Genomic DNA, 23,903 nt, shown 5'->3' with positions numbered 1-23,903 from the left:
CATTATAGTTTGCCCCATATCTTGTTTTTGAAGTCAAATTATCACTACCTATATGTATTTCTTGTAACCCATGATCGTTTTGTGATATTGTGTAGTAAGAAAAAAAAAATACCGACAGCACCGAATGACTTTAACTCAAAAGTGCAAGATACCAAAATGGGTATTACAGCCCTGGAAGACAAGTCAAAGGCATTTCTAAATTCGAAAAGCAAAAGGGAAAGAAACCTCGCTCCATCTTACCCTAAGTGCTTGCATTTCATACAAGGTAAAGCTCACAGAACGAGTTAAAAAATGAAAATATTAGAATTAATGAATATCAGAAATTCTATTGAAACCTTCCTCCATTTTTCCAGCTTATATACATCAACAAAACACTTTCACAATACCTTTCGTTTCTAGACATACTCTATGGAAGCAAACCTGACCCCAGGCAATTTTTCTTTTGGTAAATTCATATTGATGGCAGTCAAACAAAATATGCTAGCTTTCTGAGGCAATGTGGAGTGATCATTTGTCTGGGATTCTGCAGTAGTTTATTTGATCTGCCTCATCAAGGCTGAAATAAAGAAAGATGAATAAAGTGAAGGATTTGTCGAGTGCTTGGAAACCATAAAGGGGCTACTAATAACCAACTAATTTAATATTTTGTATACTCGAATCTGCACAGATTCTAGCATGAACCTCCTCAAGGTGAACAGCTTCAAGCACTCTATCATCGATGAAACAGGCTTTTCTTTGTCCACAATTGCGCAATTTTATCCTTTATCTCTGGTGTATCAAACACTCACAGGGCATATCTGCGTGGCTGCGTCTGCACTCTTGCAGCCTTTAAAATACGAAAGGACTAACTGTTCTTCTTGAACTCCCCAGGAAACTTACCACCAATCAGAAGCCATAATACATTTGTTGCATTGTTGGTTTCTCGATCTGCGAAGTGAAACGACGTTGAGTTTGACTGTCGATTTGAAGGGCGACTACCATAGAGCAAAATCCTTGAGAAGGTTCAGTTCATTCCTCAACGCTCTAATGAAACGAAGCGATTCTTGCACATTTCTTCGTTTTAATTTTCACTTCAGTGTTAGTAACAAAATGACAGCAGTGTCAAATAGGTGGTGATTTAAAATGTCTTGATAATAAACCACAAGAAATAATAATGCATATGGTTCCTTTAACCGCAGAAATTGTAATAAAGTGGCGTTGACCTGAAAGGTTGAATCTTAAAAAGAAAAAAAAAAAAAAAAAATCTCAACCTGACTCATTTTTCTTTTCCTTATCTAAACTAGGTTTTCTTTCTTTCGAACTATGACTGAGCTGAATGTTCAACGTCTTGTTTCATAAGGTGTAAAACTCACCAAATCTGTTACTGTGGTGCCGCAAAGGCAAAGGATGATCGGTGGGTCATGAATGAATTACTAGAGTGGCAACACTGACAGGTTGGAATGAAACCTCTGAGCTGTACTTCTCCTTTAATACATAACACGTACACATCTCCCCTCCCAAAAAGATTCCCTCCCCAGAAGGGTGCAGTCCCCTTTAAATAAGACTGGCTTCCCTCCCCTCTAGCACTGAGTACACCTGGGGCGAAGGGGATGGTGACATACTTCAAGGGGACTTGATGACGTGAGAAATGGCTGAGGGGAAAGCGAACCACCGAAAAGTTCAAAACGTCCGTGGATCCTCGAAAGATAGGGTTCAGGATCCACGAGATCGCGGGAAGTGCAATCCGCCATGAATTCATTCCGGCGCCCCGCTTTTCGAACAGCCATTTGCCCATTTTGAAGAGTGTTAGGGCTTGGATTTCGGATAGGAAGCGATCTGCGAGTTTTTGCCGTCGACTTGGCCATTGTGTTTCTACACTCTACCTGTAACCCATTTCTTCGTTTATTATTTTTCTTTATTATTATTATCGCTTGTACACGGAGGTGTACGAAGGAGAGCGAGGAAGAGAGAGCGAGAAAGAACGCTCCCTCTTCTTACTACGGCGAGAAAAGGGAAGTGTATCATTCGGTAGACAGAAGGCAAAGCCCAAGTGAACGGCGAAGACTCGAGAGCAGTTCCCTCATCCAGCACGTATACAGCACACTGATATTTGGAACCCAGTACATGAACATCTCAAACTACATGAAAATATAAACTTTTTTTCTTAATTCCACCTGATTATTATTGTTATTAACATTATTTAATATTATTATTATCATTGATATATTATGCTAACACTTTCATACATAAATACAGCTGGATCACCAAAAAAATAATTTCGCAGAGGGCGATGATCCCACTGCAACAATTCTGACACATCAAATGATATTACTCTGTCTTAGAAAGAAGGTTCGGGTCATCGTGAGATCTCAAAGGCTACTTGTGAAACACATCTTGGAGACTGAGAGGTTGAGAGGGGGGTGGGGGGTGCATATGAGGAAAGAGGATGAGTTAGAGATTGCTGAGAGACAAATGGACAGACACGTAGATAGACAGATAGATAGATAGATAGATAGAATGTTAGTCAGACGAAGAAGGAGAGAAAGAGAGGCTAGGTGGAAGGCATCCCAGGGCTAAACTTCATCTCAATACTCGCTCGTCCTCATCATCATCATCATCATTACAGATGAGCATCAGAATCCCAGAAATGAATCAGTATGACACTCGATAAAAATATCCTGCAAATAAGAATCTTAATAACATTTTAGCTGACTTTACAATCGCCTCTGAACCATCATTATCATACATATATCGACCAGCAGCACACCAAATTCGTCCCTTACTCTGAGTACTGAACTCTACCATTACAAGGAACAACTACGTAACAATAATTTGAGAAAATATTCCATATACAAGGGTACCTCTTCTGTTGAAACTGATAAATATACGTCACTCGCACAAAACAAAAGCCGTTCAATTGAATGTTCTTAAAAAGCCCTGGACATCCCTTCCTTGCTCCTTTCTAGCTAGAAAGGAATGTTCAAAACCTCACCATATTGATCACTCACAAGTTAGCAGTAACGAGATGACGACTTACGCTTACTGCACGAGCAGCTCACTCAGGTCCTGGCAGAGACCACTGGAAAAGGAAATTGATTTCGCTTATCCCACGCTCTCCGGTTCACAATTTAAGCATTACGATAATCTGATCCAGAGAGAATATTATATGTGAATATCCTTACTAGGAGAAATGTAATACAACACTATGTGAAGATGAATCAAAGTGTTAAAGATTACCTGTCAGTCTTATCAAATTACTTGGAGAGAGGGCAGTCCTTATACATCCTGAATCATCATACCCGGATACCCTTTCCGCTACTCTAAAACCTCCAGCCATCCGATTTGTTATTACTGAATATACATCTTGTTTTGTTCTAAAATTAGTGCCGTTCAATTGCAGACAAATTGTCAAAGGGGATAATCGTTACATTGCAGTATATTTACAAATAAATAATTAAGTGACTGTGATCCTGTGGTAGGGGTGTAAAAATACTACCACCGTAGATCCTGCGTGTCGTAAAAGGCAACTAAAAGGACAGCTGCTGTCCTGCAGTCTTACGTTATAGTGAAAGGCTAGACCCACCGCCAATAACTATGGAAACTGCTGCTTTGCAGTCTACTTTTTAGTAAAAGGCTAGGCCCACCGCCAATAACTATGGAAACTACTGACTTGCAGTCGTACTTTTTAATAACAGGCGAGACCCACTGCCAATAACTGTGGTTGATGACCGCAAGGGCATGCGGTCATAAAAACCCCTTTTGCCAAACAAAAAACCATGCCTAATGATGCTTTTGACGGTAGCAGTGGAGAAGGTGCATCAGGCAACATACCCCTTAATTAATGAAGGGATAATGGTGGGAAAGAAGACTTAATTAAGTGACTGACAGGCCAAAGATTATTTATAATTAACGTGTGATTTTGTGTGTATGTGTGATTGATTGTCTGTGTGCGTAAGAGAAAGAGAAAGTCTTATATGTAGCGTGCATACATTACTGTTTGTTACCAAGCCTCAAATATTCTCTCCTTGAGAATATCAACCAATCATGTAATGCCTTTTTCATATTTTTTTCTATTTTAAGGACACGGTGAGATGGCTTATTGCATGAATAAAATGGCTTCATTAAGCCAAAGCATTAGGTGAGATTTATTTGTAACAGGCCCATTAATAGTGAGGAGACTTATATAGTCACTTTTCTGAAATAAAAATAAAATCAGAATGAAATATTCAAAGAGATATTGAGACAATTCCATTTTGTACTTGAAGAAATACTTCCAGGGTTAGTTCATCTTTTCCATATATTTTGATGTATCAGTTTAGTTTCTTATAATAAAGGTATCCTCTGTTTTCATGAGCAAACTCACTGTCCTTCAGAAAATAAATGACTCACTAACAGTCAGTATCAAAGGAATTGCCATTATCAAGGGAACTGGATACTGTCCATAGGATCATAAGTAAGTCGAGTATTCCTGTACACAAAGGAATTAGTAACTAAGTAATACGAGTGGACACAAATATAAGTTAGATTTAGAAATTCTTAGACTCCTTTTGAATTAATTTCTATTCCAATGCCTGACCGAATTGTCCAGTTGCAATTTGATTCCTGTTTACAATTCAAAGTATCACCGTGAGTTCATAGTAAATGGCAAGGTCTTTTCTAGTGATTTTGAATGAGAAATCATTTTTATCCAGCTCTTTGGTCCTTGCCGTAGCTTTAGAAATAACTAGCAGATCAGAGAACCTTAGCTCAACTCTAGCTTTCCCTTCCTGCACTGGTATTGTTACCAGTGACCTTACAAGGCACGACACTTGTCGACCTTTGCCAGCTAATCACTCACTCTCCGGCAACCGCCTTGCAAGGTTGCAAGGTGCGACACCTCCTGACCTTTGCCAGTTGATTAGTCCGGTTCGGTGGAAGCAGACGGAACGAGAGCGAGCGACTGAATCTTGGAGTGACCAATACGTGACATTTGAGATGAACGAAAGAGAGACAACAAACGAGTCATGTCATGAACAGCCTTCACGAGAGAATATAATGAATGGAAGATCACAATAAAATGGCGGATGTATTTTTTCTACAATACAGTGATAATAATGAAAACAATATCGCTTTGATAACTCTATCTGACACTAAAGGTTTGGTAAAAATACAGACCTAACTTATTTCAGTACTGACAACATTTCCCGCTTCCTTCAAGTTTCGAGAATGTAGAAGATTCTCTTACACGCACAAGTGTTATACATATGTATTCTTTTATATTAATATATATACATATATGTGACAGTAAAAAATGTCTATACCTCAAAGGAAGTCAGGGAAGTCTCAGCAAAGGTATGGCACTGATTTCATAAAGCATCGGAAGATATCAGTTGGTTTCGGACACCTACATGACAAGAACTGAAAGAAGAAAATATATATTATATATAATATGTATATGCATATCTATAGCACTTTGACATCTTGGCAGCGAAGAAAAGAAAAACCGGAACATTATGCAAAGGATTTGTGAGGATTATGTGAAAAATAACGAACGTCTCTGAAAAGTCCAACTCATGTTCAACGAGAAACAATTGTGTTGAACAATAAGCCTTTTTTTGTTTTTAGTTGGAAAAACAAGGAATTCCTGAACACTAAAAAGTGATTCTAATTTCATAAATGACTTCATAAAGAACCTAGCGTCGGATGTTAACCACAGGAAGAATGGTAACATCAGAAACATCGGGGAAAACATCAGCATCAGTCTGACTATGCACACCACAAATATCAGGACTCAAGACTTTTCATCGGGCAATCAAATCTTGGTAAGGCAGTATACTACAATTATTCTCCGGCGAGAGAGATCTCCTGGCGGATAAAAGAATTTCAATGATGCCTTTCAGCGTGGCGACTGACGGACGTCGCTATCTTGTCATTTTGAAGTAGAGTCATTGGAACTTTTTATACAGATGAGGAAAATGAATCTTCTTTACGTAGTTTCTCCAGTCACTAAACACCATATTATGTATAGCACATAAATCTCCTCCAAAAAGAAAAAAAAATATTTAAATTGTCTTATATCTACATCATCAAGATTATTACAAAAGTTCTACATCATCCAGACTTTGTGTTGTGCTTGTAACCGTCTCGTGCTTCCATCTAGTGAGTGGAAGCGGAACAAGAATCATAATAAAAATAAAAAAACAAAACTGGTAGGGGAACTCTGCTTTGCCTGTCTCCCTCTACCAAGCCTCCTCAAATCCCATCTCGTAAACCTCTGAGTCCTCCTAACCTTGGATGTCACCTCGGGGACAAATGTCCCGACTGCATAAAATTGAATATAACCTTGCTTTTTTATAGTATTGGTAAATGCATATGATTTATTAAATGCTAAAAATGTACTTGATGCAGCAAAAGCTCTCTCGCATACATTAGGTCACGGTGCCAGGCTTGTAGACTCATCTTGAGAGGAGGTCAAGCGAATGGGACCTCCATGTCAATAGCAACGCCACACCTCTTCGTTCTCTGTAGTACTCTTTTACGTCTCCGTCATGGTGTTCGCAAAAAAAAAGTCTGCTCTAGCGTCCTTTTGTTTCCCTCTAGGATGACCTGCATCTATAATTATCTAGAGGTGGTCACTTTTCCTGCAAATCCCTGACCGACAAAGATATCTTCTTTCATGTCTTTTCTTTTTTGTTTTCTTCACGGCGAAGTCCCCAAGTCCTGCTGGAGAACTTCTCTTCCAAGGAAACGCAAGTGACTCTTGATGGTTGTAGGGACGCCCATTATTCCCTCTTCATCTTGCTTTGCCAAGCACCCAAAGCCTCCATCTGCTGCTGCAGGGATAGACGTGGGAACTTTTCGTACGCGTGATTCTTTACCTTCACATCCAATATTTATCTTGCTTGCACCGAATTCACGTTATCATCATCATATACAGAGCACTCGAGCAATGCCACAGCCTTCACTTTTATTTGATCTTTCTAGCCCAGCACCTTTTGGCAACTCTTCCATTTAATCACAAAATTCACTTACTTTCATTTACACCTGTATCAATAGCCTATTTCATAATAAATAATGGAAGAATTCTAACTATTAGACTATGACACAGGCCGGGCATCAAAGTTTCGAGTCCTCTTTTTCCTGTAAGAACAAAAAGAAGAAGAAGAATTAGTCAAGACGAAAACATACTATGACAGAAGTACTTTTCTCATTTGTAATCTACCAAAAGCAATGTGTTGCTAACAAGTTTATAGTAGTGTACTTTTTGAAATCAAGTATACAGATATATATATATATATATATATATATATATATATATATATATATATATATATATATATATATATATACAAAACAGTTTCCAACAACACAATGCTTGATCCTTGTTCAACTTACAAAACTGAAGCTACGGGAAGAGGAGATGGAGGCTGGGGTCTTCTCCTCTTCAATGGGTTCCATGGGTTCATCTCCGTTGTTGAGATTAAGGACCATGGGCTGAGGAGAGAACCCACAGGGGTTGTTAGCCTCCGCTGTGGGTTGGAGGACGACTTCTTCTTCGGATCCTGAATCTGCTTCCTCGTCTTCTTCCCCCACCCGCTGTTCCTCCTGAGGTAAGGTAGACCTATTTTATAGACTTCCAAATACCTTCAGTCATTCTATTATTATTATCAAATTCACAAGATGAAACCTATTCATATGGAACAAGCCCACCAAAGGGGCCAAAGACTTGAAATTCAAGCTTCCAAATAATGTGGTGTTCATCAGGAAGAAGTAAAAGATGAGGTAAAGGGAAATACAGAAAGAAGAGACCCCACTAATCAAAAAGGAAAGAAAATTAATAAATAAAGGAATAGATAAATGCGTAGTAAATCAAAATGCAAGAATATTATTAGGGTAGTAATGTATTGCACCTTTGCTTGAACTTCTGTAGTTCCAATTGCACGACTTCCTCTGGGAGGCTGTTCTTCCACAGTCCGGCGGTGTGAGGAATAAAGGACCTCTGGAACTGACATTTTGTGTACAAAGCAGCAACACCACAACCCCAAGGAAAAGACAACCTACAGAACTATGGCAAACTAAAGTAGTGTTCAATAGAAGCTTAGAAAACGTAAAATCAAAATTTGTTTGACATAGACTGTATTCTCTTGTCTTAAATGGAAACTAATACACTTTTAGAAAAACCAACTTTGTTGTCTCCCTGGACACACAAGTTTTGTATTTGATAAATACTGTACAATCTCGCCCATCGGAAATGAAAGACACAAGAAAAGACAGTTTGACACTATATATATATATATATATATATATATTATATATATATATATATATATATATATATATATATATATATATACAGTATATATATACGTATAAATAACACTGAATCACGAAAATATGGATCAAGATGAATATATAAATAAAGACAAAATCCGCAGAAGGAAAGTGAAACAATGGCGAATTGCTAGGCCTTTCGACTTCCTGTCCATGGACTTTGTCTTTTTGTAATATATATATATATATATATATATATATATATATATATATATATATATATATATATACACACACATGGAAATAACACTTACCCTCCCCATTGAACTTTATAGCAATAAGTATTCTAAATGAAATGCAATATGATTTCGTTGTGTGAGAAGAATGAACTTAATAGCATTGCAGGAGACTTCGCAACTGTATTTGGATTATAATAATTCAAATAAAACTGTTCCATAAAAAATCTTAGGAGATAAATTGATCCATACAGCATCTGCGTTTCTCTCGGGAGATCCTCAAGCACAAGGCTCTGCCTCACTTCATTAAAAAGAGATATCAACTAACCCAACTTTCAATTCCCACCAATACTGAAACGGTCTCGACAAAAATGACTGAAGATGACTTGATATTCGAATCGTAATTTAGGGTAAACATGACCGAGGATAACCATTTGCTCTAATCGTAATCTAGGGTAATGTCATTCTCCCGTAACATGAACGTGACGTCACGCCCTCTTACCTTGATCTTGTTGACCCAGTATTGGTGGTTTTCCTGCAAATGCTGAGTTTGCAAGCAGAAGATCTTCCGCGCTCGGCCGCTGTTCTGTGTGGCGGTGTCCGATTCGCTGGTTGGCGGGTCATCGTCCTCCTCCTCATCGTAGTTATCAAGGGTGATTTCAGGGGTGGGGCCATCTTCGTCGTTGGAGTCCTGCCAGACGCCCGGCATGAGCCCCGCCTCGCCGTAGGCATTGCAAAGGGGCGCCACCAGGTGGTTGATGAAGGACTCTTGGAGTTTCGACAGCTGAGGATTAGTACGGTCCATGTACGGCGATATGGGCAAGCCCAGCTTTTCTTCCTCATCACCTGCAATATAATAATAATAATAATCAATAATAATAATAATAATAATAATAATAATAATAATAATAATAATAATAATAATAATAATAATAATAATAATCAGAAGAGAAAAAAAACCTCGATCTTAAATGTATTTTCTAAATACTATGTATTTTCTGATCGATTACATTTTATCAGAATGTCTCATTATGTTCCTACAGGATAGATATGATGTGAATTTGGAATGTGCAATTAAACATTTACTGCTGATATGCCTGAAAAACTTGCCTACTCATTTTTCATAAAAAAAACCGTATCTACCTTTGCAAGTGTTTTCTACATATCTTTTGAAGAATCCAAAATTCTAAATCAACATTCTTTTCCTGCGTTGCACACTAATGTCGCTGCTCTGTGAATTGATTCCACAAAACCAGAGATGTCATTACACTCTTTTTAGATACGAAGACAGCTCTAACAGTCCAAGGAAAGAGTGTAATAAAACGTCTGACGACTAGTGTCAGAGCTATTCAAGAGTATTTTAAAAGAAAAACTGAATCGCACACAACCCAGCAACCAGGCAAAGGCAAAACAACTCTGCTTAGATAAAGTGGAGCAGTGGCGGATTACCCAATAGGCTAACGTTTGTACTATTATCAACTGCAAGTGTTTTTGGGGGGGTGGGGGGAGGGAGAATTATACGAATAAACAGACTTTTCAATGAGTTGTCATCAGAGAGAAACGCAATCACCACAAATGACTTGCCATAGGACCACAAAACGTAAAGAGAAACTAGTCTCCCAGTGGAAGATTGTCAACAGAAAATCTTAAACTGGGGGATGGCAGCAATTTCCAGGGAAGGCACGAGCCCTGGGGAAAAATAAAGAATTTTCTAATCATATTCGTTATTCTCTTCACAAGAGAGGAATTAATATTCAAAAGTTCATGAAATACTCCAAAAGTATCACCTTGTAACATTAGTTTCCTATAGTTTACGACTCTAGTTAGACTCATTGGGATTACCTTGTGTTGTAATTATTTACCTCCCTCCCTGTCCCTCGAAACCCCTTCCTTTTCTCTTTCTTACTTAATTTTCCTTTAAATCTGCGAGGGAATTTTATTCAAAGATCCAAGGGGGGAGGTGGGGGGGTAATAAAAAGGTTAAGAACCACTGCTCCAGAATATAGTTGAACGGGCTACTCGGACGAACAAGTTTATGTGATATAATTAAGTCTTCGCTTTCTTGAATTCTCTTTTCCTCACCTTGTTCGTAAAACTCCTCGGCAATTCTTGCAGTCCATTGTGTGTGAATATCCAGAGCCTTGCAAGGTCCGTTGATGTCTGCAAGCTTGATGCACATTTGCAACGCCAGCAGTCTGTCAGTCTCGGAATTCCAGTCGAGACCTGGAGCGTCGGGCTCATTTGCCTGCGAATGTTAAAAACTTCAGAATGAAAAGGTTCATAAACACGTTTGCGGTAGTACTCGAGTTTGAATGTTTATAAAAAAAGTATTCGCGTAATACTCATCTGTTTACGAGTTTCCCTGTAAAGCACCCAATGATTCCTCAGGGACATTTATCGAAAAATCATTTCAAAGATTCATTCACTCAAAACTATTTCATTCTTTCTTTATTTTGGGATCCCCTAAATGGACACGGTTTTTTTTTACTTGCAACCTAACAGCTTTTAAATTTTAACTTAAGGGAGATCTACTACACTTTCGACAAAATCTCGAGAAATATCTCAGCCATCAAAATATTGTTACCACGGGTCTTAATCTGAAATCTATATTATGACTGGTGTATTAAGCAATTTTGTTTCATTGACCCATCTCTGATCACTAGGAAAAACAAGGCTGTTCGTTACATCAAACTCAAAGGATGTCATGTACTCAATGACACGTGCTGCATCTTTACAGAAAGTAATGCACATTCTTACATCTAACACACAGACATTAAAGGATTCGAAACCTTTGCATTGAACTCTGCGAGGATCTCGAAGTGTCTTTTGAGATCAGTCGCCAAAATGGCCTCGATGACCAAGAACCTGAAGCGCTTGAACTCTGCCCTGTCCAGATGACACAGGAAGTTGAACTCGGGCTTCGAGAGGAACAGCGACCAAGCAGCGGCTGCGTGGTGGTTCTCCAGGACACTTCGGTCGTTATATAGCACAGCCTGTGGGAGAATAAGGCAGATCGATTAGTCACAGATGCTGGAAAATAATAATTGTCTATAAGGTGCAATGATGAGGATATATATATCTCGTAACCCACTCGTTCTGCAACATTCATCATCATGCGAACATGTGAACACTGAACTTCACCAACATTTGCTAATGAGAGTTTCATTCATGTATACTAAAGCCATTTACAAAATAAAAAAAACAAATATAAAAATATAAATATACAGAAACATAAATTAAGCAGACAGATAAAACAGAAGGAAATATGTGACGCAGGAAAGAATTATAACACTGAATGCAAATGTTGCAAAACATGAAAAAAAGAAGCAAGATTAATTCTGATAAAAAATTAAGCTATTTCAAACAACCTTCAGGAGGGAAAAAGAAGCAAAAACAAATCCTTTAAAAAAATGTGAGAGGGGGAATGAGTACCTGTGGAGCATTTGTAGTGACCAGGAAAGCGTTGGTTCTGCCCGGATGGTCATAGTCGTGCATGGCAGCGGCCGTGTAGAGTGCCATGAGCTCCAATGCTGGGAGGTTGGCACCCAGGATGCCGTAAGTGTCTTCCGCCGTAAAGCTCTGACGGTGAATGAGACGAGGAGATCCGCAGCCGTCCTCTGTGATGGGGATTAAAAGTAGCGGGTTATTTTCAGTTTAGAATTGTGGGCGATTAGTAAGAAACCTTTCAAGTACCGTTTCCAGTTTTATAAGAGGAACATGAGCAATATGACAGGCAATGGAACAGTATGGGCAATATTACAGAATTATGAGCAATATAAAAGGCAGTGGGCAGTGGAATACCATGGGCAATATGACAGCATTATGAGTAATATGGCAGGCAGTGAAATCTTCACACTGTGTGTATTACACAGAAATAAGAATGGCAAGTCCCCTTCTAATTATTCATAATCGACCGCGATCGCTTCCAGAATTTGAAAATTGAATGAAGATTTTTTTTTATACTGTTCATGATTCAGCGAGGAAAATGAAATGAGAATTATGAGTTGTCATGCCATACCTATGAGAGCTGAAAGTTAGCTCAGTGGTCTGGTTAAACTACTTTTAAAATAATAATAAATAATAATAATAATAATAATAATAATAATAATAATAAAAATAATAATAATAAATAATAATAATATAAGAATAATAATAATAATAATAATTATCTTATAATAATAATAATAATAATAATAATAATAATAATAATAATAATAATAATAATAATAATTTGAGTTTTCTTATTGCTCTTACTGTTCCTCTGCCTGTATTATTGCTCAAAATGTTCCATAGCCTGTCATACTGCTCATAAAGCTGTCATATGACAGCATTATGGACAGTATGGCAACATAATGAACAATATGACAAGCAGTGGAACAGTATTCAAATTTCAAAACCGAAAACGGTCGCGGTGTCCCATGAAGGGGGACTTGCCAATATTATTTCCGAGTCACTACAGTTACGTGTTTATATTACACACCGTAGCCTCTAAAAATATATTTCCAGTCAGCTTTTACTCCTGGTTAGACATGGCGACATTGGAAATCATCTGATCTGCTTAACGTCTATGTAATTGCTCTCCTCTTCAACTCAAGCCACCTGTACTTCAAGTCACAAGTTCAGTTGGGCGGATATGAAGTTTGTTGACGTTCCCCTAAACCTTATCCTCTTGATTTCCGTTACTAAATCATTAACAGTCTAAAGGTGAGTTTACACTAGGTTTCACCCCACGCTGCATACGTAAGACTCATCACCAACTCCTCCCAATTTCTCGTTAGCCCCACCTACTGGACTGCTCATCAAGAGTCACGCCACACCACCAACTTACCCTGCTGAGCAGTCCAGTAGGCGGGGCTAACAAGAATTTGGGAGGAGCTGGTGATGAGTCTTATGCATGCAGCCTGGGGTGAAGCCTAGTGTAACCTTACCTTAACATACAATTAAACGTCGCTACTTCCAGTATCGAAGTTATATTTTCGAATGGATTTACCTGGTGAAAATCCATTTCTATCTGGACTGCCCAAACAAGCAGTGTTGCAAAGACTGAGAAATGATGGCAACTTTCACTAAGGTCTGACGTGAATGCAGAATTGAATAAATTATGATTTCCAGTTGAATAATAATTATATAGCCATTTTCAATACGCTATCTTCTGGAACAAAATATTGAGGGCAAAATATTTCTCTTCAAGAGTGCCAAATTAAGCACCTGAAGTTTTGAATGAAGTTATGCCATAGAAGGGAAAACGGAGATTGGAAGGCTTAATATATTTCTCTTCGCCGCCATGGACGATATCAATACGCCATCAGCTAAAAAAAAAAAATGCTACTGTCATGTCGAAGACTTCCTCACCATGTTTGTCGAGCAGGGAGCCCGGCTCCGGAGGCAACATGATGAACCCTGGAATAGGCTGGGAAGTGAGGTAGTACACAGCATGCAGCACGTCCGACGCATGCGTGCTGTTGTGATCTGTAAAAAAAGAAAAAAAAATATTATAAAACAACTTCGGCGCAGTAGTATTCTGTACAGAGTATAATGCAGTATGAGCCGCGGCCTATGAAACTTTCAGCCACAACCCAGTGGTGGTCTCCTACAGCGTTGCTATGCGCACGATCATGGCTAACTTTAACGTTAAAATAAGAACTACTGAGGCTAGAGGGCTGCAATTTGGTATGTTTGATGACTGGAGGGTGGATGATTAAGATACCAGTTTGCTGCCTTCTAGCCTCAGTAGTTTTTAAGATCTGAGGGCGGACAGAAAAAGCGCGGACGGACAGACAAAGCCTGCACAAAAGTTTTATTTATTTTTTTTTTTTTACAGAAAACTAAAAATGCGAACAGACGTTTCTTCTCAAGTGAAGGCAAACCTACGACTTAAAAAAGGGGAACAAATTATTCACAAAACACGAAGAAAGCGAATCCCAGATTCTAGATGTAAACAAACCACAATAAAAAGTTAAGATTGTCATATTAGTCACAACAAACATAAAGGACAATGAATTGTCCATATATTGATCAAATTAGAGCAGCGCAAACTTCAATCAGCATAATTTTTCGAAGAATTTTATAAAGTCTCGGCGACATAATTCACATCAAGTACGCACGTAAGGTACGCCTGAAATAATGGTGCATCCAAAGGTGTTCCTAATGAATGAGGTTTCACTAAAAAATCTAATGTTGTTCGAAACTTTCAACTTGATGCTTGAAATAGCAGAAGTCACTGGGCTTTGCAACCAAAAGAATCCCAAGCACTGGGACCTATGAGGTCATTCAGTGCTGAAAGGAAAACTGAGAGTCAAAGCTTACAAATGTGTAACAGGGAAAAACCTCAGAGCAGTTGCAAAATGAAATAATTGTTAGAAGAGCGTGGAAAGTGAGATGAACGAAAGAGAATATGAACAGAGGTACAGTAAAAGGAATGGAAGGGTTTGCAGCTAGGGGTAGAAGGGGCGCTGCGAAGAACCTTAAGTAATACCTACAATGCAATGCAAGGGGTGCACTGACAGCACTAATCCCCTGTAGGGGATAAAGCCGAAGTAATCAGATCAAATAATTCTACGTTTAAAGCAATTGGATGGAGGGGCTGCACCTTTAGCACTGCATATAAGACAATAAAGGGAAGAAGCAGAACAACTGTAATATGGATACTATTTTGTGATAATGTATTTTAATAATAAAAATAACAAGGCATGATCCCACCTCCCGCTTACTCAGAGTGCGTACGGTCAAATACAGCGTTGTTTCACCAACGAAAATTCAAATAAATACGCTATATTTTATTAGAAATCATTGTTCTGTACTGTTTAAAATGCACATTATTTATTTTCACATTTTCATACTAATAAATAAATCATAAATATCCTATGTAAATTCTTGTATCTTTAACTCAATGCGAAACACCTTTCCAGACCTTTTTAGGCTTTTCCATAGACCTTTCCTAACCTTGCAACAAAACAACAACAAGAAAATAGTTTATAGGCTTACTTTCCGAGCAAGCGAAAATAACAGCTTATTTACAGAATATGCAATGTACTATACACAAGGTACATGAAAAAGATTTTTGACCTCTTAAATTTATTACATTTTCTATAATAGATTCACAGCACACCCCATGCGTCTGGTGTTCAGCCCCATCTCTTATGACACTCCTGATTGGCTGTTGATAAGCCAATCATAGGGCTGGAAACTCGTCAGTGTCTTTCGAAAGTTCACATAGTCAGCATCTACGTTCCGACCTCTCCTGACGGATATGTCTGTCAAAAGCTATAATTTTCATTACACCTCAGTTTACCTGAAGAAAAGTAGCGTTTCCCAAGTTCATCACTAAATATCGTGAAGCCAGTGATTTAATGATATAAAAATTATGTATTATATATACAATAGAAAGGAATAATGAAAGGGAGATGGGAAAAAAGAATGTAGAGAAAGAAAACTTAATGGGATGAATGAATTTCCACCATAAGTTACCACTATCTCTCTAATTAACGATTTTTTTTTTTATGTAGAGATTTCCACCATAGGATATGAGAAAGGGTGGCAGTGATAAAGCAGATGACGATAATGAAGTCTATCTTTTTCCCCCATGAGACTTATTCTATCGATGATGACTTCATCGACTAAGAAGGACGTGACTACACGAAGATGAGAGAGAGAACAATATTCTTAATCTTTGGCTTGTTATTTTCATATTGATAGCCCTACCTATAATTTTTTGGTAGCATTGTCATCCATGGCATTCAAGCTACAAAACTGTATGAAATACAAGACAATAAATGATGAATGTACTGCGCTGCCATGTGAGGAATGAAAGAATATATTTAATATTAAAGATTTCATGTCTATTTCACTATACACATTTTAGCATAAGGTTTACTGAAGTACATATTAATGATATCATTATAATCCTTAAATCATTGGCTTGACGATGTTTAGCGATAAAACTGGGAAACACTAGTTTTGTTCTGGTAAAACTGAGGTGTAATGAAAGTTTTAACTTTTAAAAGACATATCTGTCAGGAGAGGTCGGAACGTTGATGCTGACTATGTGAACTTTCGAGACACTGAAGAGTTTCCAGCCCTGTGATTGGCTTATCAACAGCCAATCAGGAGCGTCTTAAGGGACGTGGACACCAGATGCACAGGTGCTATGAATCTATTATAATAGTAATGATACTGATATTCACTAGCGGATCCAGGGTGGAGGGTTGGGGGGGCCACCATCTGGGCACTTAGACCCCATGAAAAATAATAACAAATTAATAATACTGAAGATTAAGATAACATAAATGAGAAATATAAAAATTGGGAAAAAACTGTGTTATAGAAATAATAAAATTTATAGAAAAAGTAATAATAACAATAATATACATATACACACATATATATATGTATATACATACATATATGCATACATACACACACACACACACACACACACACACACATATATATATATATATATATATATATATATGTATGTATGTATGTATGTATGTATGTATGTATGTATGTATGTATGTATGTATAATATGAAAATTGTTGGGGCCCTCATGAAATGTTTCTGGATCCACTAGTGATGATATCCGCCATCGCCCAGTGATACATTCCAGTTAAAACTACTCATACTTACAAGGTATATCTCTGTAGCCGAGTTCTAAAGCATGGAAATAGTTGAGGAACTGTCTTGTAGGAATACGAAAAGTCTCAAAAAGGCCCACTTCGCAAAACACCCGAAAGCACAGCTGAAATGGAATAATAATAATAATAATAATAATAATAATAATAATAATAATAATAATAATAAAATAATAATAATAATAATAATAATAATAATAATAATAATAATAAGAACATCGCAGAAGCAGACCTTCTCTCAAGCAAACTTCACTGAACAGTATAGCTGTCTGGATGCTCCTTAGATTAGACTAGAACATAGAACGTAGGCCGAACTTCTATCACCAGAAATACACATCTCTATTGGCATGTCTCTCCATGGTTGATTGATTGATTTATTTAAAGACTTATGGCACACATGCCAAGCACTGGGGAAACTGAGCCCATTCAGCGCTGAAACGGAAATTGTCAGTGGAAAGGTTTGAAAGGTGTAACAGGAGGAAAACCTCGCAGTTGCACTACGAATCAATTATTACGAGAGAGAGAGAGAGAGAGAGAGAGAGAGAGAGAGAGAGAGAGAGAGAGACTCAGCAGTAAGTCAAATTGCATTCTTGACAGAGAGTATAATTCACTTACAAAAACTAGAGGAGTCTTACACACTTAACGAACTAATTAACTCATTAACAAGCAACGATAAACAAACCGACGAGAAGAGCAAACACCCAACTGGAGGGTGGGCCGTTGCATGTCCCGCAAGGCCGCAACAGGTAGCTGATAGCTAGCTTAGCTGCCGCTGCTCCCTGACTCGGGAGACCTTCGATCCTCCTCTAACCTGACTCGGACTCTTTTCAAGTCTTCTAAATCTCACACGAACACGCCACGAAGCCGTTACATAGCCTGACATTACAACGCCAATATTCCTCCTTTTATTGAATGTCGCCTTTGATGCGGGGATAATAGATATGAGGCTAAATCTATATCCGAAGTATTCGCGGAGGAGCATTCGGGAGAAATCGATAGACATCGGTTTAGTACCGTTGCCGAGGCAATGATTACAGGGCGCCGAGGCAATTTACGAGCAGTGATCGCTGAGGGATGGTTGAGGAAGAATGCTCTTCCTTAGTCTCATTTCTTAGATGTTGTATTAGCATAAAGTTACGTAGACGAATGTGCTGTGGATACATTGCTTTGAGAGCAGGTAACCTGTTATTTATTTAGCTCTAATGTTCATATGTGTGATACATCAGTCATTAATGTATTTTGATACCGTAATTATAATTAGGCTATTGGTGTTCACCAAAGATCATGTCTGATCTCATTTTCGGTGAGTATCGTTATAATGAAGCAAAGTTTATTCTTTTACTAATTACGAGAACTGCCGCCAACAACTTTCTTTTTCCGGAAAATATGTTTTTATTTCAGTGCTCTGGCGAATGGGACAGGGAACTAGATACCTTCTCATAGCCCAGACCGGAAGAAAACAAGGAGAGGAACGTATCTTTTCTTTTAGAACTGAAATATGACCAAGGACAAAAGGAAATGTAGGACCGAGGTTTACCATAAACATATTTCTTTCTAATCCTGTGGTAACGCATTTTTTTATTCATGACTGAATTTTGTGAATTTCATTGTATTTACTTGTACGAGTTTGCTTCGTTAGGATGAATAAAGCAACTGCATGATACACCATACAGTAACTGTTGACTGATGCAAACATTAAAAAAAATAATATACGAATCAGTGTCAAATGCAAAGCCAATGACGTGATATGAAATTTTAAAAGAGTAAATAAACCTCAGTGATGATCAAAACGAGGTGTTGGTTGCAGACACGTATCCCAGCACGGAGAAATCTATAAGTATATAGATAGACATATACGAAGATAGACAGATGGATGGATAGATAAATGGCGAATGATGTTGATCTGTGGAGTTTTCTAGGATTTCGCAACAGCAATAGCAAAAGACGAAGAAGAAGAAGAGAGAGAGAGAGAAAGAGAGAGAGCACATGCTGCGACAGGGGACGGGACTTGCGCCTTTGCCTCTGAGGTTATGAACTCTGCATCACGGATGTCGCAACTTCGGTGCTACAAGGCATCGTTGCTTCCAGGGGAAATCAAGGAGAGAGTCCCATAGGTCGGCCTCCTGCGGAGGCACGCTCAAAATGCCATAGAAGGAGGCCAGGGTGGAAGGCACCGTGTAAGGGGGGTAGGGGGGGATTAGAGGAGCTGACGAGGAGGGCTAGGGGGCAAACTTCACATGAACATGAGCTGAAGGAGACTTTTTATAAGAAAAAAACATCAAAATTCCCGATTCGTGATTGGTGACGATCTCTTATTCATGTTTTCGACGGTTAGATGTTGACGTGGAACGTGCCCCGACACTGTCATTATCTTGACAGCAAAGATGGTGCAGGATATTTGAAAAAGGGAGAAAAAGAAGCAAGAGTAGAACCGTAAATCCTATATGAAGGTAATATCTTACAGGAAACTCTTTGCTGTTAATTCTTACATACATACGAATTCAAACAAACACACATACATATGTACACGCATACAAACACACAGACATCACACACACACACACACACACACACATATATATTATATATATATATATATATATTATATACACTGTATATTCACTGCAGATATGGACAATAATATATATATATTATATATATATACATATAATACACAATATAATATTTTATAATATTAATAATATATATATATGTGTGTGTGTGTGTATGTGTATGTGTGTGCGTGTGTGCATATATACATACACACACATATATACTAACATTTATATATGCAAGATGTAAGTATCATCCATGTAGCTTAGAAACAAAAAGAAAGAAAAAAAACTGCACGGGACGACTGGGCAAACGTTAGAAATGTGGAGATGAACATTTTTCAAGGAAGGAAAAAATTGCACGCCGCCGCCGCCGCCGCTCCAGTAAGAAAACAAAGAACAAAAGGAGAAGACACAAGACATCGGGGTGCAGTTGCTTTCAGACTCTAGGAATGAATGCTGCAGGTAAAAATGGAGGAAGGGTTTGCAACGAATGAGTCCCTGGATTTGACTTTTTTTTTCAAGACATTTAAGATGTAGTTCGTCTGAAACGGCGAGACCTAAATGGACTTTTAATGACTGGATGTTGCCTGAATAAGGATGAATTTGCTCAAGCAAAATAGGAGAGAAAGTCTTGAGAAAGAAAGTTTCCGATTCAATGCAATTATATGCAAGACAAAAAAGCAAAAAAATGCGTCGATGTTTCTTCGGCGCAATTGCGTTTTCTGTACAGCGTATAATGCTGTATCACACTCTCAGCCGTGGTCCATGAAACTTTTAGCCACAGCCCGGTGATGGCCTGTGTTGCTAGATGCACGATCGTGACAAACTTTAACCTTACATAAAATAAAGACTAAGGATGATACAAGGCTGTAATTTGGTATGTTTGATGACTGGAGGGTGGATGATGAAGGTACCAATTTGAAGCTCTCTAGCCTCAGTAGTTTTTAAGATCTGAGGGCGGACAGAAAAAAGTGTGGACAGAAAAATTGTGGACGCACAGTCAAAGCCGACACAACAGTTTTATTTTCATAAAACTGAAAATGGCATTATAGTTAGTCATACATCATAAAAGATGATATGTGAAATCAGTCTCGGGTAGAAAAACTTTCAGTTAAAAAATAATCAGGAACGAAATTTATTTAAAACAATCACTGGCTTCTGGTTAAGGATATCTTTAACCAGACCACTGAGCTGATTAACAGCTCTCCTGGGGATGGCCCGAAGGATTAGATATTTTTACGTGGCTAGGAACCAATTGGCTTCCTAGCAACGGGACCTGCAGCTTATTGTGGGATCCGTTCCACATGGTATCGAGAAATGAATTCCTAATCACCAGAAATAAATTCCTCTGATTCCACGTTGGCAGACCGGGGACTCGAACTAGCGACTACCGAAAGGGTAGGCGAGCACGCAACCCACTCGTCCAACGTGGAACTACAGTACCGGGAGATATGATATGATAGGATCGGGAGAAGGATCCAGAAGTTGCCACGAAGAATGAGGCTGCGGGTGGGAATCCGAGTGGAAGAGTGAAATTCTGGGAGATCCTATAGAACTTGTTTCCTCTAGGGGGGTAAAGGATCTCTGCGGCGTCCCTTCGGCCCCTAGCTGCAACCTCTTTCATTCCTTTTTACTGCACCTCCGTTCATATTCTCTTTCTTCCATCTGACTTGCCAACCTCTCCTAGTAATTAGTTCTACTTTTAGTTTCTCCCTTTCAGAGCTGAATGATCTCATAGGTCCCAGCGCTGTGCCTTTGGCCTACTTCCGCAAGCAGTTCATATTTTCGAGAAATCTTGATGTTTCAATATGGCTTCAGTGTTCATTTTGATCCAAATACTCTCTTCCGGAAGCAGTTCATATTTTCGAAACATTTTGGTGTTTCATTATGCCCAGAATGTCAGTTCTTGTCAAAGTTCCTCCTGCTACAGGGACCAGACTCCTCCTCAGGTTTATTTTGGGACACTCAAGTTACGAGATCATTTTTAGAGCGCAGTTATTTGTAAATGCCTTAGATAAGATGTCGCTCGCTAGATGGCAAGATTCATGTGAATGATCATTGTCCTTAACAATTCTTTGGAATGAATGAATGCACGAGTGAAATATATTCAGGGCAATATGGAATCATTAAATCATTAGGAAATACGAATTACGAATACTTCTAAAATAATATAGAGGACTTCCCATTTTCAGAAAGGAGTAACATTAAGCAACCATTTCAATAGTCTAAAGTTGGGCAAGCTTTGGAACAGCCTAAGTTTACTGATGCTTCCTTCGATCTTTCTTCTTACTTACTAAATGCCTGTTATTGTTGTAATGACTTCAGAAAACCAGTAAAGGAATGTGACGATTATCCCGAGCGTTTACGTTTGGTCATATCGAAACTACGTCCATTTTCCTTAGCCCCACTTTACTTATGAATATTATCATATAAGCAATCAACCTCAGTATCAATGGTGCTACATCCAACACACGAATTTCTACGTAAACAGCAAATAAAACTGTAATGCAGTTCATCACCAATTCATGTATTCTTACGCAATCACTTGTGCGAAACCACTACCTCGGCGAAAAAAAATCAAATCTTCTACTGCAAGCAATTACGGAGAGGAATACACAACGAAGCGACAACAAGACAAGGACGTAATAGTGTATCATACACAGGCTTTAGAAATTGTGAATGAAAAGAACTGAGGCACAAGAGAGAGAGAGAAAACTCAAAGAAGATTGGGGACAGTGATAGATAGCCTGAACGACAAGGTAATATGTAGAGGAAAAGTTAATAAGAAAGCGAAATATGCTGATGTCAAAAACGTGGAGGAATTCCTCCTGGCTGAGCGAAGAGAATGAACTGTGTAAGCAATATTTCGTAAATTATCCATTCTTCCTTTGGAGAGGTATTATTATTATTATTATTGTTATTATTACGAAAACACAGAAGAACACAGGAAAGAATAATCATATTCACAATACCGATGAAACATTAAAGAGTAGAAGCAGAAGGAGAAGCAACAAAAAGGAAATAAGGAAAAATCAAACATAGTGAAAAATTTTTAAGGAAGAAGAAAATGTAGTATAAAACAGACTATACAGCAAAAGGATATGCGGAAAAGCAAAAATCAGTTCTGCTGCGGACAAAAGAAGAAATTCAAGATTCATTTCTGTCGTAAAAAAACTTTACATAAAATTACTTCTGGATAGATACCATTATGTGGACACACACACACACACACACACACACACACACACACACATACACACACACACACATATATATATATATATATATATATATATATATATACATATATATATATATATATATATATATATATATATATATATATATATATATATATATATATATTGCATGATTATCTGAAAATGTCAAAAGTAATGGACAGTGTATTGAGAGAGAGAGAGAGAGAGAGAGAGAGAGAGAGAGAGAGAGAGAGAGAGAGAGAGAGAGAGACTTGTGGGGAAAACGAAGCAGAACAGACCCGGATGCTAATCTGCCAAGTCAGATTTTTGCAGAAATTCTGAGAGCCGAAAAGCATCCGGCATCTATCTCCCTAGGTTCGCAATATCTAGACCGTGATGGAGGAGAGTAAACCGGCTCGTGTCTGCAGCAGCAGCCCTATAAGGTGAAGAGTCATTCTTAAAGTTGATAACATTACGTAAGGCCGGCGGAGAACAATACTCAACTTAGAGGGAGGGAAAAAAGTGAAATTCGCAAGTCGTCACAACGGGAGAAAATCGAGATGAATTATAACCGTCAGCGGTCACGATGCTTCCGGTATTCTTGGGATAAAATTAATATAATTAATACCATTGTTCATAGCGTACGCATACCGTCAAAAATGACGGTGGAATCAAAATGTAGGTAGAGACAGTAAGTTCAAGGAACAGAAGACTACCTAGTGCATTCCGCATACCAGAGGTACAGCATGTCGCTAACTGCAAATTTGGAGCAGATTACCAGGACTTGCATTAAATTGAAACCAACCAAAAATGCCAATCATTTTCATATCTAGTATTCACAGAATAAAGCAGCTACTAAAGCTTTAAAAAAAAGTAAGTGACTGAAGACACTTTGATCAGCAATGAACAGGCAATGGTGTTTTCGTAACTGGCATCCCCTTCGTCTTCTTATTCTCAGCTTAGTACTTAGTTGGGGCGTTGTTTTTACTGAGCCTCCTCAGGCTGTTTTTATTCGTCTTGAGCGGTTCATTTCATAGTTGGTTTTCGCG

At 38.3% G+C, this 23,903-nt stretch overlaps 1 protein-coding gene across 4 annotated transcripts in view; it reads right to left on the bottom strand.

Annotated features, from left to right (window-relative positions):
- Window positions 1–1,454: 1,454 nt before the first annotated feature.
- The window catches only part of LOC135214754 (cGMP-inhibited 3',5'-cyclic phosphodiesterase 3A-like), a 326,967-nt gene continuing 304,518 nt past the window's right edge, over window positions 1,455–23,903 (bottom strand). For all 4 annotated transcript variants that reach the window (XM_064249103.1, XM_064249104.1, XM_064249106.1 and 1 more), the window contains 8 exons: window positions 17,095–17,206; window positions 13,818–13,934; window positions 11,898–12,082; window positions 11,255–11,458; window positions 10,548–10,710; window positions 8,968–9,311; window positions 7,354–7,563; window positions 1,455–7,098 (listed from right to left, as the gene is read on the bottom strand). In XM_064249103.1, coding sequence (XP_064105173.1) covers window positions 7,075–7,098; window positions 7,354–7,563; window positions 8,968–9,311; window positions 10,548–10,710; window positions 11,255–11,458; window positions 11,898–12,082; window positions 13,818–13,934; window positions 17,095–17,206 — 1,359 coding nt within the window. In that variant the 3' untranslated portion in view covers window positions 1,455–7,074. The remainder of the gene's footprint in view (window positions 7,099–7,353; window positions 7,564–8,967; window positions 9,312–10,547; window positions 10,711–11,254; window positions 11,459–11,897; window positions 12,083–13,817; window positions 13,935–17,094; window positions 17,207–23,903) is intronic.

The sequence above is a fragment of the Macrobrachium nipponense genome, chromosome 46 (assembly GCF_015104395.2).
Source record: "Macrobrachium nipponense isolate FS-2020 chromosome 46, ASM1510439v2, whole genome shotgun sequence".
NCBI lineage: Eukaryota > Metazoa > Arthropoda > Malacostraca > Decapoda > Palaemonidae > Macrobrachium > Macrobrachium nipponense.
This window is presented reverse-complemented; position numbering and strand designations above follow the sequence as displayed.